The sequence below is a fragment of the Acipenser ruthenus genome, chromosome 1 (genome assembly GCF_902713425.1).
Source record: "Acipenser ruthenus chromosome 1, fAciRut3.2 maternal haplotype, whole genome shotgun sequence".
Classification (NCBI taxonomy): Eukaryota; Metazoa; Chordata; class Actinopteri; order Acipenseriformes; family Acipenseridae; genus Acipenser; species Acipenser ruthenus.
In genome coordinates this window covers 97,915,939-97,933,759 of record NC_081189.1, presented here as the reverse complement: position 1 = coordinate 97,933,759, position 17,821 = coordinate 97,915,939, and the positions used below count along the sequence as shown (strand labels likewise).

The following is a 17,821-nucleotide window of genomic DNA, read 5'->3' as shown; positions in this document are numbered from 1 at the left end:
GGTGCCTGCGGGCCTGCCTGTAAGTTGCCTGGAGCTCTGAGGTGGCTGCATGGTGGACCTGCAGAGTGATAAGAAGCTGACGGCACACGTTTTGGAGGACGCGTGTGTCCGTCTTTGTTTCTCCCGAGTCAGCGCGGGATTGTAAATTTAAAAAAAAAAAAAAAAAAGTTAACTTTTGTCTGCTCATTCTAAAATATGTAAAAAAAAAAAATAAAAAAAAAATAAAAAAATGCATCTAGTTTCAGCTCTTGAACCAGTCGATGATATTCTCCCAGCATGTCTCTGCTTTTCAGGGTATTATGGACCCAAAATCGACGACTGACGGCTTTTATGCTACTGATGTGCAGCATATAATAATAAAATATCTTCGGCGCTGTCCGCCATCTCGACCTCGTGCATTATGGTTTTGCCCATTTCTTGTGTTTTAATTAACACCTTTGATGTGAAAGCAACCTGAAGGCGTCAAAATACGCTGGACGAGCTTGGTGAGAAAGACCTTTATGAAAAGTAAATTAATACAGAAGAATATGTACTTGCAGCATAAAAAAACTTTTCCAAATGTGTTGATATTGCAATAGAGAAACATCATTTTCTGTAATGCAGAAATCAAGATGAATACATCCAGTCAAAATAAAAAAAACTCAACCAGTAGATTGCCAGCAAACCCATCTGTTAATATAGTCCAGCATGCTGTAATGAGGGCAGGAGGTCAGCTTCCATCTGTGAAATGCAGTTGATTTTTAGCAGAATACTTGCAGGGCACTTGCTCTCTTTAGGAGGTTAATCTATTTGTGTTTTACAGAACCCTTATTCCTATCCTGCATCAAAAGGCAAAGCGAGGTACACCTCACCAGGCTAAGCAAGCGGTCCACTGCATACATGCAATATTCCACAACAAAGAAGTACAGCTTGCACAGATTTTTGAGGTAAACTGGTATGGTTAAGAAATGTTATCTTAACTATTGTATTGTTTTTATTCCCATAGTATCATTTATCTGTTTTAATCATCACTTTATCCCAGTTTGTAGAACCTCCATAACATTGCCCCTAGTAGCTGTAAGAAATACCACATATGTTTTATGTGATATTTCTTATTGCAAAGGGGATATAGTGGAGGCAGTTGTATGTATCACTTATTTAATTGTCCATGAATTCATCCATCTGTGACGCATACATTTTTGTATATATCTCGAGAACCACTTATCTCTTGTTCTATACTATCCTGCCATATGAATGTTGGTGTCATGGTCATCAATTTTTTCATGATGGTGATAGCCAAGGCAGGGGATTTTACTGATATACAGGTACTTATTTTTAGTGCATTGAGTTATTTCACTTCCCTAAAGTCTAGACTAAGTGTAGCACCTAATAGTCGCCTAGTTGAATAGTAAAGTGGTAGTCGACTAATCGCACATCAAGGGAATCAAGGGGTTGTGAAGTAATTGTGAAGCGTGCAGTTTCAGGTGGATGGAGGTGCAATTGAAATTAACATACAAATTACATTTAATGACAATTCACAAGTAGAGCACAACACATTAACAAATACATTATTTATTAAGTATTTAAGTGTCAACCATTGAACTCAAATTAGTTATCGTTCTACCCCTAGTTCCAATTGGAGAGCATATGTTTAAAGAATTATATATATACATACACACACACACACACACACACACACATATATATATATATATATATATATATATATATATATATATATATATATATATAATAATGTGTGTGTGTATGTATGTATGTATGTATGTATGTGTGTGTGTGTGTGTGTGTGTATATATATATATATATATATATATATATATATATATATATATATATATATATATATATATATATATATATATATACATATAATTTTTTTTTTTTTTTTTCCAGCCTCTCAGTAGAAGCCTCAATGCTGATGTACCGGAGCAGCTGATAACTCCCCTGGTCTCCTTGGGGCACATCTCCATGTTGGCACCAGACCAGTTTGCTTCTCCAATGAAATCTATTGTTGCTAACTTTATTGTCAAAGACCTCCTCATGAATGACCGAGTAAGACAAACTGCTGACAACATTTTCTGCTTATCAATTCTGTAAAGCTGAGCTCTTTCTTTACTAAGAAAATCATGATTGATGTCCGATTCTTATGATGGTGTAGCTCACAAGAGTTAATACCACATGGAAAATATAGTTCCTTAAAGACCCAGAGCCTGAATAATATAGCAAAGCTGCTTGTCGGAGCCTGTGTCGAAGTCATGCCCGCCCCTGAGAATAGCCGCCTGTATGAAGCTTTTTCAGAGCAACTGAGTGCTTACAGTAGTGACTTTCCAGAGAGGTTGTGAGCCTCATTTGGGAGCAGTTTGGAAGAGCAGAGAGAGATCTCTGCCTACCAGGAATCGACCTACTGTCCCCTCTGGTTCTCCATAACAGAAGCCAGGGACCTGCTGGCGATAGATGCCTTGGCACACCAGTGGCCGAGGCAGCTGTTACATGCCTTCCCACCGCTCGCCGTGCTCCCACTGTGTCTGGAGAAAATCGGGCAGGACCGGGCCAGGGTGCTACTAATAGCCCCTTACTGGCCCAGGAGACTGGTTTTCAGATCTGATGCAGCTCCTGAGCAGCCAGCCATGGAGCTTGCCAAAACGTGAGACCTCTTCAGTCTCTTCAGGGGACATTGTGGCATCCCGATTCCGTCAAGCCTACAGCTCTGGGTTTGGCCCCTGAGCGGCTGAATTTAAGCCATCTGGGTCTATCATAGGGTCATTGACACCCTTGGGGTCAAAACCCCCACAACCTGTGCCATGGCAGTTATACTGCAATTTTTGCAAGACCTGTTTGACAAGGGGAAATCCCCATCTACATTAAAGGTCTATCTGGCAGCTATTTCAGCTTGCCATGTCAAATTTGATTCAGGCTCCCCAGGCTCTCACTTCCTGGCAGGGCACTTTTTTTAAACCTTGGCGGCTTCAGCCGCCTGTGAAGGATATTGCTCCTCACTGGAGGCTTAACGTGATGCTTGAAGCACGCATGAAGCCTCCATTTGAGCCCTTGCATTCAGCTGAGCTGTAAATTATTGCTCAAAGCGGCTTTCTTACTTGCAATCACATCCACTAAGCAGGTGAGTGAGATGCAAGCATTTTAGATTGTGAAAGCCTGCTTAATTTTTGCAGAAGCCAGGACAAAGGTTACACTTTGTACCAATGCTGCTTTTTTGCCAAAAACTATCTTGGCATTTCATGTCAAAGAGTCTGACAGGGAGTGACGGCTCCATATGCTTTGCCCTTTGAGTATTATGTTGACAGGACACAGAGTTGGAGGTAGTTTTTTGTCAAGCCCTTTCTAAGCAGAGGCTATCAAAATGGATAACATTCAGTCAAGACTGCCTGTGAGCGAGCCAACTTGCCCCTCCAGAAAAGGTCACTGCCCATTCCACCAGGGGCATGGCAACTTTGTGGGCTTTGTTCCAGGGTGCATCTGTCACCAGGCATTTGCAATGAAGCGGTGTGGGCTACTCCACATACTTTTACCAGGTTCTATAGACTGAATGGCATAGATCCACAAAACCCTGGCTTTGGAACTAGTGTTAAAGGCGGCTTCAGGGTCGATCCTTACAACATAAACATAGAGGTGGGTTCTCCCACAGTTTTTTAGCCCTACCTACTTGTTACTGGGGTTCCTAATGGTAACGTGCAAGGTAGCCTTTGGCTGAGCCTTATAGCATTCCAGTCGTTCTGCAATATTGCCTTGCGACGGCTTTGTATTCATACCTGTTAAGTATCTGTGCAGTCTGTGTATGCTCTCAGGGGCGGACATGACTACATCATGTCCGCCCCTGAGAGCAGAAGTGTGGAGTAGTGGTTAGGGCTCTGAACTCTTGACCGGAGGGTCATGGGTTCAATCCCAGGTGGGGGACACTGCTGCTGTACCCTTGAGCAAGATGCTTTACCTAGATTGCTCCAGTAAAAACCCAACTGTATAAATGGGTAATTGTCTGTAAAAATAATGTGTAAAAAATAATGTGATATCTTGTAACAATTGTAAGTCGCCCTGGATAAGGGCATCTGCTAAATAATAAATAATAATAATTATCACAGGGTCAGATGAGCAGCTTTGATATATTTTTCAGTTTCTGGGTTCTTTAAGTGATAAATACCCATCAGGGTTATTATAACCTAACGTTTTGCTGTTTAATAGCTTTAGCCTTTTAAAATATTTGTATAAAGTATAGCTGAGTTAATATGTGAGTTTCAAAGTAATATATTTGCTTTACTTTTTACAGTTATAGTATGCTTGCTTTGGAATTTAGGTGTTTGAATGGAGTATGTAATTGATACTCATCTATATTAAGTGTTACTACTTCTAAAATTCTTTTCCACTTTTTGCAGTCTGTGGGCAATAAGAATGGGAAGTTATGGTGTCCAGATGAAGAGGTTTCTCCAGAAGTATTGGCAAAAGTAAGTCTTAAATCGGCTTTGCTCTAAACTCAGATATTAAACACCCACTTGTTCTCTACCTTGTGGCCAGATAAAGCACAGCTGAATTATTCTTGCAAAACATTGTTCCTTGCAGTCTGCAATTTTTATGTTTTTTAAAACTATAGTTTTTACAACTAGGACTAAAGTATTTCAAAATTAATTAATGATTTTAAACACAAAAAAATACAGGTGTTATACTCTAGATCCTGCAATTAAAGTTTGGCAATGAAACGTACATTTTTTTAGGGCTGTCAATTAATCGCAGTTTACTCTTTCTTGACCCTCTTACCAAACCGTAACTCATTCCATTTTAATATACTCAAGTGCATACAACGCAACGAGTGCAGTCTGCGTCTGCATAGAAAGTTAGCCATATAAATGCATTATGGAGCAAAGTACTAAAGTGAAGGACTTGTTGTGAATGATGTATCTACTGTCAAATTTAAATTTTCAGTATCACAAAGGCAGGCTACATCTAATCTGAAGCACCACCTGTGTGCTAAACACGCTTCTCCAAAGTATACTTTCTAGCAGCAACACAACAACAAATGAAGCCTGTCAGTTTTGACAGAGTATACTGGGAGATTCAGGATTGCTGCAAGCCTATGAATCAAGTGAAGTATGATTATATACATACAGACAGACAGTCAGTCAACCTCGTTAACCACTGGTGCACATGGCATTGACATGCATATAAGTGTGTTCTTATGTAATGTTGTTGAAGCTGACACCCTGGGATCTTTCAAGAAGCTGCTTGATGAGATTCTGGGATCAATAAGCTACTAACAACCAAACGAGCAAGATGGGCTGAATGGCCTCCTCTCATTTGTAAACTTTCTTGTGTTCTTCTTTCTTATATAATTAGGGCTGCTCTGATTTTAATAGATTAATCTGATCAATTTATAGCTGAAAAGTTGGTTTGCAGATTTTTTTTTTTTTTAAATTTAATTGTGCAGTTATATTTTTTTGTATATCAAATAAAATCAACCAATAGAACGGCAGTCCAATCATTAGTGAGCAGAGGCGGGTAGGGTGTGTAAGCATAGCTGAATTAAAAAAAAAAAAGAAAAAAGAATTATATTGAACTTTTGAAGTAATATTTCAAATGCTTTTTACAAATTAAAGAAAAATGTCTTAAGACAATGGAGACATTGTAGTTGATTTGGAAGAATTAATTTTCAAGAACTGTCTCTGGGGCTGGGGGGGGGGGGGGGGGTGTTGGATTGAGGTATACACCAAAAATACCTGAACTGATCATGAAGGCACCAATTCTTCAAATAGAGGTCATTATGTGGAATTACTTTCTCTGATTAGTGACTACGACCGCATGTTAAGCAATCACTTGTCAATAGCCACAGTATTCTCGGGTACCTGTAACAACATTCCGAACGGCTTCATCTCCTCGGTGCCTCAGGTTCTGCTAGATGCAGAAGTACAGGAAGGAAGCCAAGTACGTAACTATGTAAACAACCGATGTTCTGTGAAAATGTGCTACATTTACTAAAATAAGAATGCTTTTAAAAAGACCAAATTACAATTGGGTGCTTTTTTTTTTTTTTTTTTTTTTTTTACTATGCAGGACAGCTGATATAATATAGTTACCTTTATTAAAAATGTGCACAGATTAAGATTAACCGATCAAAAATTAATCAATTGACAGCTCTAAAATATATATATAATATACACACTACCGGTAAAAAGTTTTAGAACACCTCAATTTTTCCAGTTTTTATTGAAATTTACGCAGTTTAATGTCTCAATGTACTCTGAAATTAGAGCATAGAACAAATAAACAATTGGAGATAAAAAAGAAATCATGGAATCATTTTGTTTAACAAAATTTAATCTAAATTTTTGACTCATCAAAGTAGCCACCTTTTGCAGATATAACAGCCGAACACACTCGTGGCATTCTTTCTACAATGGAAATCAAATATTGTTCGGAAAGTTCTTCCCAACACTGTTGCAGAAGTGCTCACAGATGTGTTGCACTTGTAGGTTGATTTGCCTTCACCCTTCTGTCCAGTTCATCCCAAACCAGCTCGATGGGGTTTAAGTCTGGAGACTGTGCTTGCCATTCCATGATTTGAAGCCTACCGTCTTGTTCTTTTCTTCTAAGGTAGTTCTGACATAGCCTGGAGGTATGTTTTGGGTCATTACCTTGCTGTAGGATGAACCCCTGACGCTGCAAAATGCTGTGGAAGCAGTTTTGGTTCAGGGTGCCACTCACTCTGTGCAAGTCGCCGACTCTGGATCCAGCAAAAGAGCCCCAGACCATCACGCTTCCTCCTCCATGTTTGACAGTCGGTGTCACACACCGAGGAACCATCCTTTCGCCTACTCGACGGCGTACAAAAACCCTGCGTGATGAACCGAAGATTTCAAATTTTGATTCATCGGTCCATAAGACCACCTTCCAGTCTTCAGTAGTCCACTGGCGGTGCTTCATGGCCCAGGCAAGCCTCTTTTTCTTATTTTGCCATCTTAGCAATGGCTTTCTTACTGCCACTCGACCTGTCAAACCTGCAGCTCGAAGTCTTCTCTTCACAGTTGAAACTGAGACTTGCTTACTTCGACCAGTGTTAAGCTGTGCTTGAAGCTGTTGTCCTGTGAGCCGCCTATCACGCAAGCTGTTGACTCTCAGAAACTTGTCTTCTGATTCTGTTGTGGCTTTGGGTCTGCCAGACCTCTTCCTGTCAGAGTTTCCTCCAGTTTCCAAGTGCCTTTTGATGGTGTAGGAAACTGTACTCACTGACACCTTGGCTTTCTTTGCAATTTCTCTAAAGGAAAGACCTACACTTTTAAAGGTTATAATGGTCTGTCTGTCTTCCTTTGTTAATTGCCTTTTTCTCGCCATTATGAGAGCAATATACTACTTCCTGCAGTACAATACTGTCCAAATAATGCTTAAGAGGGTGTAGTAACACAGTCTGTTCCAACACTACTTTTATACAGACAGAGGGTTTGTAAGTAATCAACGCAAGTTGAGACACCTGTAGGAATTGTTAGCATCAACTTTCAAGGCTTAATTTACTTCCACTGCTGCAGAACAGCTGTAAGTTGTTAACACATTACTCGGAAATGTACATTATTTTTCAGTTTTTGGTAACCTAAACTTTTTTTTTAACCTCTGGCAGTTTACCGCTTACCTTTGTACCATTTCAGGTTATTCACTGGACTTGAACTGCTTAAATTTCAATAAAAACTGGAAAAATTGGGGTGTTCTAAAACTTTTGACCGGTTGTGTGTGTGTGTGTGTGTGTGTGTGTGTGTGTATATAAAATAATTACGGAGAATATGACCATTACTCAGTGAATGCTTTGTTTTATTTAGACAGTTTGAAGTTATTAATAAAATTAAATGCATTAAGGTGAGTAATAAACTGACTCCATTGTCATGTAGCAGTTGGTTCAAACAATTGTAACAGCAAATGCTGGAGTTTTTGTGTAATTCTGTGTAAATAAATATAAAACTATAAGAGGCAACAATATTAATCCAGAAATAGGACAACGTTTTTTGTTTTTTTTATGCTAGGTTCTTTTTTGGATGATGATACAATGACAAATTAATCACGATTAATATTTTTGTAGCGGTTATTTAAGGCTGAAACTTTTTTTTTCACACCTTATGCTTACCTCTGTATGATTTCAAACATTCAGAATTGTTTTGTTGATGTAGTGAGATTGTTTGGCAAAGTTTGAACAGCATTTTTACTTCCGTATTGTGACCATTCAATTGGCTTTCACCTGCTGTGTGGTACAGTATAGATGCAGGTAGATTCAGAGTTGAAAGGTCACAGTTTGCATGATTTCTCAGCTAGGTAAACAATAGCGCAGAACTACAAACCATTCTGAATTAACACAAACTATTTAAATGGCATGCATGTCCTTAAATACACATACCACTGGCTCTAAAATGTTAAATGTTCATAATTTAAGGTACATGCTATCAAGCTGTTAGTACGATGGTTGCTGGGTATGAGAAACAATCAGTCTAAATCAGCCAACTCTACTCTACGGTTACTATCGGCCATGCTGGTCAGTGAAGGCGACTTAACAGAACAAAAAAAGATCAGGTAGGATATGGGTTTTGTTTTTTGGTGGGAGTCATTCTCTGGCACTTGATTTATATTTTTTATGTAGCATGTTTTCAGTGTTTTAATATATTCTGTGTTACAGATGTTTACTTTTAACTGTTAAGTGTCTGACAAAATAAATAGTGTACACTGGACTCAACACATATATGGATATTATTGCATGGACCTGCTGATGACTTTTCTGCTTGTTCCAGTAAATCTGATATGTCTCGTCTGCGGCTAGCTGCTGGAGGTGCCATCATGAAGCTTTCACAAGAACCCTGTTACCATGAAATCATCACTCCGGAGCAGTTTCAGCTCTCCGCACTTGTTATTAATGTAAGGATAGATTTGTTTGTGAGCTAAACTAAACGGCAGGTGTTTTTAAAATGTTTTAAATTTAATATATGTTTGTCAAAGTACAGAGCTATTTGTTTGATTCATGAATTGAATTTAAGTGAATGTATCCATACCCGTTTGTACAATCACAAATATATAGTTGTTTCTTGTTAATGTTGTGCTCTTCTTTCTTTCTCAAGGATGAGTGTTACCAAGTAAGACAGATATTTGCACAGAAAGTGCACGTGGCCCTGGTGAAGTTACAGCTTCCTCTAGAGTACATGAGCATCTTTTCTTTATGTGCCAAAGATCCTGTTAAAGAGAGAAGGGCGCATGCTCGACAGTGTCTGCTGAAAAACATCAGTGTCCGAAGGGAGTATATCAAGCAGAATCCAATGGCTCATGGTTAGTATTGCCAGAGATAGCTCTTTCATAGTGTTTTGAGAATAAATGGTTACCTTTTCATTTGTATTTCTGTCCCATGTATTTCATTCTTTTAATTATTTTTATAAATCAATGTTCACTAATGCTAGGTTGTGTGTTTTTTTAAAATTTAATTTGTGATTGTTTTGTTATGGCAATTTAATGATTTTATCATGTTCAGGGTTTTTTTTTGGGGGGGGGGGGGGGTCATAAAAAGCTGCCCGACCTGTATGTGTTACTTGTTCAACACACTTTTTAGTGTTGGAGCAGGAGATTAATCTGAATTCTATCCTTGCAAGTCTTTTTAGAAACTGATGGTTCCTTTTTTATGTTTTAAAGAAAAGCTGTTGTCTCTTCTACCTGAATATGTGGTACCATACATGATCCATCTCCTGGCTCATGATCCAGATTTTACTAAGCCTCAAGATTTTGAGCAGCTTCGTGACATTAAAGAGTAAGTGTTGCACAGGTCCTAATAATTACTACAAGGTTGCAATGCAGCATTAAGGAATTTTAAAAGGAGCACGTTGGAACATGTAGTTATAAATCTTTAACACAATTTATTTCTGGTGCTTAACCAGTTGAGCTACAAATTGCTTCAGTCCTACACTCCATAATGTTTGCTTCAATTGTAATACATGATTTAGATTTTTTGTTTTTTGGACATGTAAGTTGATTTACTGTATCAGTGTTTTTTCTTATGTGATTTTTTTTTTTGCATATAAGAATTAATTTTGCATTCCCCCCCCCCCCCCCCCCTCATTATTCTCAGGTGCCTGTGGTTCATGTTGGAAGTTTTAATGACAAAGAACGAAAATAACAGCCATGCTTTTTTGAAAAAAATGGTGGATAACATAAAACAAACCAAGGATGCTCAGGCTCCAGATGACCCCAAGACAAACGAGGTTAGCTGAACTTTGATTGATTTGATCCTTCTTGTCGTGGCAGTAAGGCTGCTTTTAGTTCATTAACCCTTTGCGGTCCATTTATTAATTGTGCGTCAGGCACGCCAGGTCTAATTAATTTTCACACGCGCAGTTAATTTTAGACGCGCTGTTTAAAAGTATTTTTTTTCAGTCAAACGGGTTTAAATGGCCCAGCATATCAACAAAGCACTCACTAGGCATCTCCAGCCCTGCCCCACCCTTTCGTTTGCTATAGCGTTCACCTATGTAAGAAATATGTAATAATAATAATAGTCGTACATACCGATCGATCATCTCCGGATCACTCGTTTTATCACCAAACTCCTCAATAATGCGATCCAAGTCATTATTTTATTACTATAACATCTCAAAAAAGCTCTGCAAATGTCTGTGTTTTCTGTGCGCTGATTCAGTCAGCCAACTTGTTTACTTCAGACCGCCCCCGTTACCTGATACCTGATACCATGTGATACCTGATACCATCATACCATTTTTTTTCGACTTGTCTCTGCTCCTGTCGCTCCCACTCGGCAATTGAATGGTTTTCTCGGCTTTTTCCGGAGAAAAAACGACTAGACACTCGTTTATTGCGTTGCTATAATGTTGTTGGACCCAGTCCGACAAAGGACCTGTGAGGAATAATTGCAATGTCGGACCCAGTCCGACAATGGACCGCAAAGGGTTAAAGTGTTCAGTATAGTCGGGGACCAAGACGTGATATTAATCACCGACTGCCACCTTGGAAGTCATCCCACTGAAAATAGTATTTCTCACAAAGATTTAATTGTATGGTAAACATGTTAGGAAACTCCTGGCTTCTGATACATTTATTGGGTTTATCGCTTCAGTATTGAATAACCCTTGAATTTGTTGGATTTTCTTACAGAAACTCTACATTGTATGTGATATTGCACTGTTTGTAATCGTTAACAAAAGCACAACCTACCATTTGGAGTCGCCCAAGGATCCTGTACTACCTACTAAGTTTTTCACTGCACCAGATAAAGTAGGTTATTTTTTACACATATATTAAACAAATTACTTGCACTTTTAATAAAATATGATTTCAGAGTTAGGAAAGGAGTTGTATTAATACACCTTCCCTCCTTCAAGAATATCAAGGATATAAATAGTTAAGTATTTGCATTGAAATAAAGAACCCTCATTTTATGACTGGCCTGTGAAAGAAAGTTTGTTTAGCCCCATATCCAAGACGGAGTAGTGCAAGTCACTCCAAAGAAACTGCTTTCTGCTTTACTGTGATTTTAAAATAGGTTTAATTATATGTGTGTATTCTTTAGAATAGTAATTTTGGCACTTATGGAGGTAGGTATTGGTTCTTGTCCTTGCAGTTTATATCTATCTTTTCCGAGTGGTATAATAGGACTGTAACATGCAGCAAACTAAAGAAACATTTAATGATTTGTATACCTACAGGATTTCATAAATGACAAGGAATATCTCTCATTAGAAGCCAGAACCGTCCTTTTAACAGGAAAGGTATATTTTTTTTATATTAATCTGTTCATTAAAAAAAAAAAAAGCAATTACATGTAACTTTAAGCTGTTTTTGTTTTTTTAGCCCAAACCAGCCAGTGTGTTAGGTACAGTAAACAAGCCTCTGTCTGTTACTGGTAAGAGGCCATACAACAGGACAGCAGGTTCAGAAACTGGAAGCAATGTGAGTGGACATTCAGAGCCAAGCTCACCATCAGGAAACAAAGGAAGGTAAGAGGACTCATTTTTGATACCTAGATTTGACTTGTTGGATTACTCAGTGCACGGGAAAATGGTGAAGGCAGGAATCCATATGTGTTTTTTTTTTGTTTTGTTTTTTTTCATATCACTTAATTAAAAACTAACCATCTGTTTAAAACAAATCTAAATTGTATGCATGTTAAAATAGTTAAATCTGAATTTTGTTTGCTGTTTAAGAGAGCAGGGTACAGATGCTTCAGAGACGGGAGCAAGCGAAAACGAAGAGAACCCGGTTATACTCCTCTCTGTGACGCCAGCTAAAACCGAACCTGTGAAAAACAAGGTAAACTTAATAGGTGTGCGTCTTGCAGAGATCCACACTTTGAAGATACGCCTACTGACAGTTTCTGTGAAACAGACTCCATATACAAATCTTTTAAATCTGTTTTCACAGACCAGGATTACCATAGGTTAGGTTTTCCAAGGTTAGTGCCAACGGAGTTTGAAACCAGCTGTTACTGACTTGATGTGGTTATGTTCATGTGAGTTTTTGGTTTCATTGATAGGCCTGTTTTTTGGCCCTAGCAGTGACTACACTACTCTGAGATTGCATTTGTCTCTACCACGTTCCATTACCAGTGTTTAGTAAGAATCAGCCGCTTCACTGCCACACCTCTGGCCTGATCAATGATACAAAACATTTTTCTCCATTTAAGTACATTTAATTTGTCAGAAATAAACTTTTCAGTGTTTTGAGATTTAACCATTGTTCATTTCAGTATTAGACCTTAACAGCTTGGGCCAGGCTTATGTTCTCTGTGGTTGCAATGTACCCCTAAAATTCTGCAGCACACTCCTTAATAACCCAATAAGTTCAGGGCTACTGCACACCAGGGGAATAGAGTTCAATATTTTGGGACAACCATTTTCTGCGACTGTGCTAGAGGGTGATGGACATCCCTGATTTCTTTCATCCCCTAGGAGGTGAATTCTGAGCAGTCTGCTGCAGGCAATGCCAGTGCAGAGCGTGGAAAGAAGCGAGCGGCACCTGCTGATGGAAGTGAGAACATGCATCAGAGCCCAGAGGAGAACCAGCCAGATGAAGTGGGTGCACCTGTACCCCCTAAACCCAGGCGGGGACGGCCCCCCAAATCACAGACTCCAGGCAGCACTGAGAAAAGCAGCGAGGCAAAGACAGGTGGGAGGGGGAGGAAGAGGGCTGCACCCACCCCGGAGAGCCCTGGGGAGTTGTTGGAGGCAGCAAATATCAAAGTACCAAAACAGCAGAAGGACACCGAGGCAAAGAAAACACCAGCACAGAGGCAAATGGATTTGCAAAGGTAAAGGTTTAAAACTAATTGCCAACTGAATATTGGGCAGCCTAGATTAATGTCTGTTGAAAATGGAAGTTTACTAAAATGTTTACCGAAAAAGAAAGCAATATGGCTTGAGTATTTTGGTTAATCTACAAACTTGCATTATTACTATGCGTGATTATGTAGTTTTAGTAAAATGTTGAGTATTGTTTAATTCACTTTGTTTTAATACTTCTAGGATATATGAATTTGATCACAAATGTAATAGATATCTATAAGGGTTATGCAAGTTCAAGAAAACTGTTTTCCTTTAAAAAAAAAAAAAAAAAAAAAAAAAAAATCCCAAAAAATCCAGTGAAAGAAGTAAGATTTGATTTAATGTTTTTTTTTTCTGGACATATATAAAGCATTTTACATATGCACAATAAGATACAGTGCCTTGCATAAGTATTCACCCCCTTGGACTTTTCCACATTTTGTAGTGTTACAACCTGGAATTAAAATGGATTTAATTAGGATTTTTTGTCATTGATCTACACAAAATAGTCCATAATGTCGAAGTGGGGGAAAAAAAATCTACGTATTTTTCAAAATTATTTACAAATAAAAAACTGAAATGTCTTGATTGCATAAGTATTCACCCCCTTTGCTGTGACACCCCTAAATAAGCTCTGGTGCAACCAATTGCCTTCAGAAGTCACATAATTAGTTGAATGGAGTCCACCTGTGTGCAATTAAAGTGTCACATGATCTGATTAAATACACCTGTTTCTGGAAGGCCCCAGGGTTTTTTAGAGAGCATATCTAAACAAACAGCATCATGAAGACCAAGAAGCTATCAAAACAAGTCTGGGATAAAGTTCTGGAGAAGCACCAATCAGGGTTGGGTTATAAAAAAATATCTCAAACTTTGAACATCCCCCGGAGCACTGTTAAATCCATTATTAAAAAATGGAAAGAATATGGCACAACCACGACTCTGCCTAGAGAAGGCCGTCCACCAAAACTCAGTGACCAGTCAGAGAAGCAACCAAGAGGCCAATGGTAACTCTGAAGGAGCTGGAGAGATCCACAGCTGAGATGGGAGAAACCGTCCATGGGGCAACTATAACCCGGATGCTCCACAAAGCTGGGCTTTATGGAAGAGTGGCAAGAAGAAAGCCATTGCTGAAAAAAACCCATATCAAATCCTGTTTGGATTTTGCCAAAAGGCATGTGGGAGACACAGCAAACATGTGGAAAAAGGTTCTCTGGTCTGATGAGACCAAAATTGAACTTTTTGGCCTTAGTGCAAAACGCTATGTGTGGCGCAAAGCCAACACTGCTCATCACCCTGAGAACACCATTGCCACGCTGAAGCATGGTGGTGGCAGCATCATTTTACGGGGATGCTTTTCATCGGCAGGGACTGGGAAACTGGTCAGGATTGAGGGCAAGATGGATGGATGGAGCCAAATACAGGGAAATTCTAGAGGAAATCCTGTTTGTCTGCAAGAGACCTGGGTCTGGGGCAGAGGTTCACCTTCCAGCAGGACAATGACCCTAAACACACAGCCAAAGCTACACTGGAGTGTTTTAAAAACAAGAACCTGAATGTCTTAGAATGGCCCAGTCAAAGCCCAGACTCAATCTGACTGAGAATCTGTGGCAAGACTTGAAAATTGCTGTTCACCAACGGTCCCCATCCAACTTGACAGAGCTTGAGCAATTTTGCCAAGAAGAATGGGCAAAAATTGCAGGATCCAGATGTGCAAAGCTGGTAGAGACTTGCCCAAAAAGACTCACAGCTGTAATTGCTGCCAAAGGTGCTTCTACCAAGTATTGACTCAGGGGGGTGAATACTTATGCAACCAACCAATGTCTTTTTTTTTTGTTTAATTAACGTGTCACAATAAATATTTTGCACCTTCAAAGTGTTAAGTATGTTGTGTAAATCAAATGGTAAAAATCCCAATTAAATCCATTTTAATTCCAGGCTGTAACACTACAAAATGTGGAAAAGTCCAAGGGGGGTGAATACTTATGCAAGGCATTGTAGGTATATAATGGATAAAGTGTTACCGAATGTTCCATATAATGTCGTTCTAGTTTAAGAATGACAAGTGTTTTTGTTTTTTTTAGCAGCCAGTTTTTGGGCAGTGATGGTGATTCTCTGTGGGATGTAGAATCCAGTCCAGATTGCTTTGTAAAGGAGATGGATCAGTTTAGTAATGAGAGCAGCCAGGAAGAGCTTGCAGAGACAGAACTATCTCAGGGAGCCTCTCTTCAGGTGCACAAGGGAAAGGCAGATAAACATTATCCTGTTAGATACAGCATTTCACAAACCAGTCTAGCTTTATTAACCAGTGCTTATGTATGTGATTTAACCTTAACAGTATGAGGTTTAGTATTCATTTAACTCTTATCCTGGGGACATCAGTGGTTTTAGTAGTTCTGACTGCGCGTTTTATTGAAGTTGTAAAAAGAATCACTTTGGAGGAAAATATCTACAAAATAAGTTACACCAACTACAGTGCAAAAATAAGATGACAGTACTGCCTAGTCATATCTCTCACCATTTGAATCGCTTCATGTTTGCAGGATCATGTTAACACTTAATGCTAAAGTGTCTGTGACCTTTGTGTTGACCTCTAAACCAGTAAGGCTGCTATATTGATGTCATAAGACTTCAAGTTTCCTCATGATAGAAAGCACACATTGTATTTGGTACACAGCAGCATTCTATGATTCTCAGATTTGGAATTCCTTAAAATATGTACTAAAAAATATTTTGCATGTAATGTTTTGAAGTTTAGTTTACACCTATGTGCAGATTACCTATCATAGTAGTTTATAGAAACCACCAGTGTCCACAGCATCCACAGCATCCAAGTGTGCCAAAATGGGTTGAGGGATTTGCCCATCATCCCATTAAGTAAATCTCCTTGCTCTAAGTCATTTTGCTATGTCTGCTTACCATAGACGATCATTTGTATACATTTCAATATGCTGTCTCTTCTTTCTCAGGTAAAAAGAAAGACTATACGAAGACCAAGAAAGTAGAACACCTGTTAAAGGATTTCTTCAGGACACCCAGATCTGTACAGAAGCTGAAATTCCTTAACTATACAGCTCTCTTCTCTGAGAATACAAGACACATTTTGAAAGCAGTCTTTCTCCTCAGCAAACATTTTGGGGAAAGAAAAAAAAAACTTGTGGAATGGAGGCCCACGCATTCGTTCATGCTTCGTGGACTTATTTTTTATGGAACTTTTAAAATATTAATGTACTCAACATTTGTGGTCCCAGCACATGCATATTTTATTTCTGCTGATGAGATATCTTGTCTATCGGTTGTTTGCTGAAAGCAATTTTACTTTTAAGAAAAAAAAAGAATTAAGCCAAATAATCCCACTGCCTACTCTTGCAAGAGCAAATTCATTTTTGTCCGTCATACAATGTCAGATGGAGGGATAACTGGTAGGATTTGGTGTTGTGTAAAACAATGTTCACAGTGAAAACACATGCATTGAAATCTAGCCATTTGCAAAGTTAATTGCTTGTTCTAGATGATATGAATTTTGCATTTTACCATTCCCAAAAGATGCTTAACCCTAAAGTTTTATAGATTTAGTTCTTGCCTACATTTTTTAATCGACAGCAGTAGCAGGTGATGTGGTTCTTTTACAGAGGCCTTTTATTTTTAATTTGGTTCAGATTTTACATTTTTGTAACAGTGGAGAAGGGTGCACAAGACCATTCTTTCGGGTAATGTTTATTACCACATTTCACAGTGATGCTTAAGTAAAGGTTTAAAAAAGAATTGGCTTTTAGATGCCTGCTTAAATACATTGGAACAGTTCAGAATTGTTGAGATATTCTGAGTGTTTTTAGAGACTGAAATTATTTTTTAAACATGTTTTGCCAGTTTGTCTCCTTGTTTTAAGCCTCATTTTGTTTTATTTTAGTGAAATACTTAACATTTTATTGATATTATGATTCTGTGCATTGTTTGGCATAGTTGTGTACAGTTTATGTACACCATGACCATATTTAAATTTTTGTTGCATAAAATAAATGCTTCTAGGTGTCAAGTGGTTATCTCTCATTTTATGGCAGTTCTAAAACTGCAGTACAGAAAGAAATCTGGGTTTGGTTTCTGCTGTTTTGTTCTTTCACTTCTAGACCCTTGGAATTGTGAGAAACTAAAAATCAACAGCTAAAATATAAGCCTAAGCATGTACTGGTTCACATCAATACCACAAATAAAATACATGTCAATTAATGTTACTAGGATTAAGAATAGAAATTGATTAGATGTGGAGGACATGGGTGTGTGTTAACATTTTACAATGGCTTGTCGGTGGAAATAAAAGTAACTACACACAGTCCCTGAGCAGTAGAAAAGTCTTAGATGTTTTATGTACTAATAAAGATTGCACCGTTCTGGGTGTGCTGATATTTTCCCCTGTTTTAAAAACAAACCTGTTCACATTGGGTTGCCAGTCTTGGCTGAAAGCCCACAGAGTTTTATTGACTTTTTGCTCTCATGCAAGTAAGGGTAGATAGTTGGATGTAGGTAATTCATCT

At 38.5% G+C, this 17,821-nt stretch overlaps 1 protein-coding gene across 2 annotated transcripts in view; it reads left to right on the top strand.

Moving 5' to 3' along the window:
• The window catches only part of LOC117421269 (sister chromatid cohesion protein PDS5 homolog A), a 46,638-nt gene extending 29,313 nt beyond the window's left edge, over positions 1 to 17,325 (top strand). The window contains exons 20-33 of one of the 2 annotated variants that reach the window (XM_034920983.2): positions 803 to 926; positions 1,894 to 2,052; positions 4,386 to 4,454; positions 8,414 to 8,550; positions 8,766 to 8,889; positions 9,090 to 9,294; positions 9,652 to 9,766; positions 10,085 to 10,217; positions 11,125 to 11,244; positions 11,676 to 11,738; positions 11,821 to 11,966; positions 12,174 to 12,279; positions 12,918 to 13,276; positions 16,259 to 17,325. In XM_034920983.2, the coding sequence (XP_034776874.1) occupies positions 803 to 926; positions 1,894 to 2,052; positions 4,386 to 4,454; positions 8,414 to 8,550; positions 8,766 to 8,889; positions 9,090 to 9,294; positions 9,652 to 9,766; positions 10,085 to 10,217; positions 11,125 to 11,244; positions 11,676 to 11,738; positions 11,821 to 11,966; positions 12,174 to 12,279; positions 12,918 to 13,276; positions 16,259 to 16,262 (1,864 nt within the window). In that variant the 3' untranslated portion in view covers positions 16,263 to 17,325. Of the gene's footprint in view, positions 1 to 802; positions 927 to 1,893; positions 2,053 to 4,385; positions 4,455 to 8,413; positions 8,551 to 8,765; positions 8,890 to 9,089; positions 9,295 to 9,651; positions 9,767 to 10,084; positions 10,218 to 11,124; positions 11,245 to 11,675; positions 11,739 to 11,820; positions 11,967 to 12,173; positions 12,280 to 12,917; positions 13,277 to 16,258 lie in introns of those variants that run through there. The other variant, XM_059032634.1, reaches the window with a different exon arrangement.
• Positions 17,326 to 17,821: the final 496 nt, after the last annotated feature.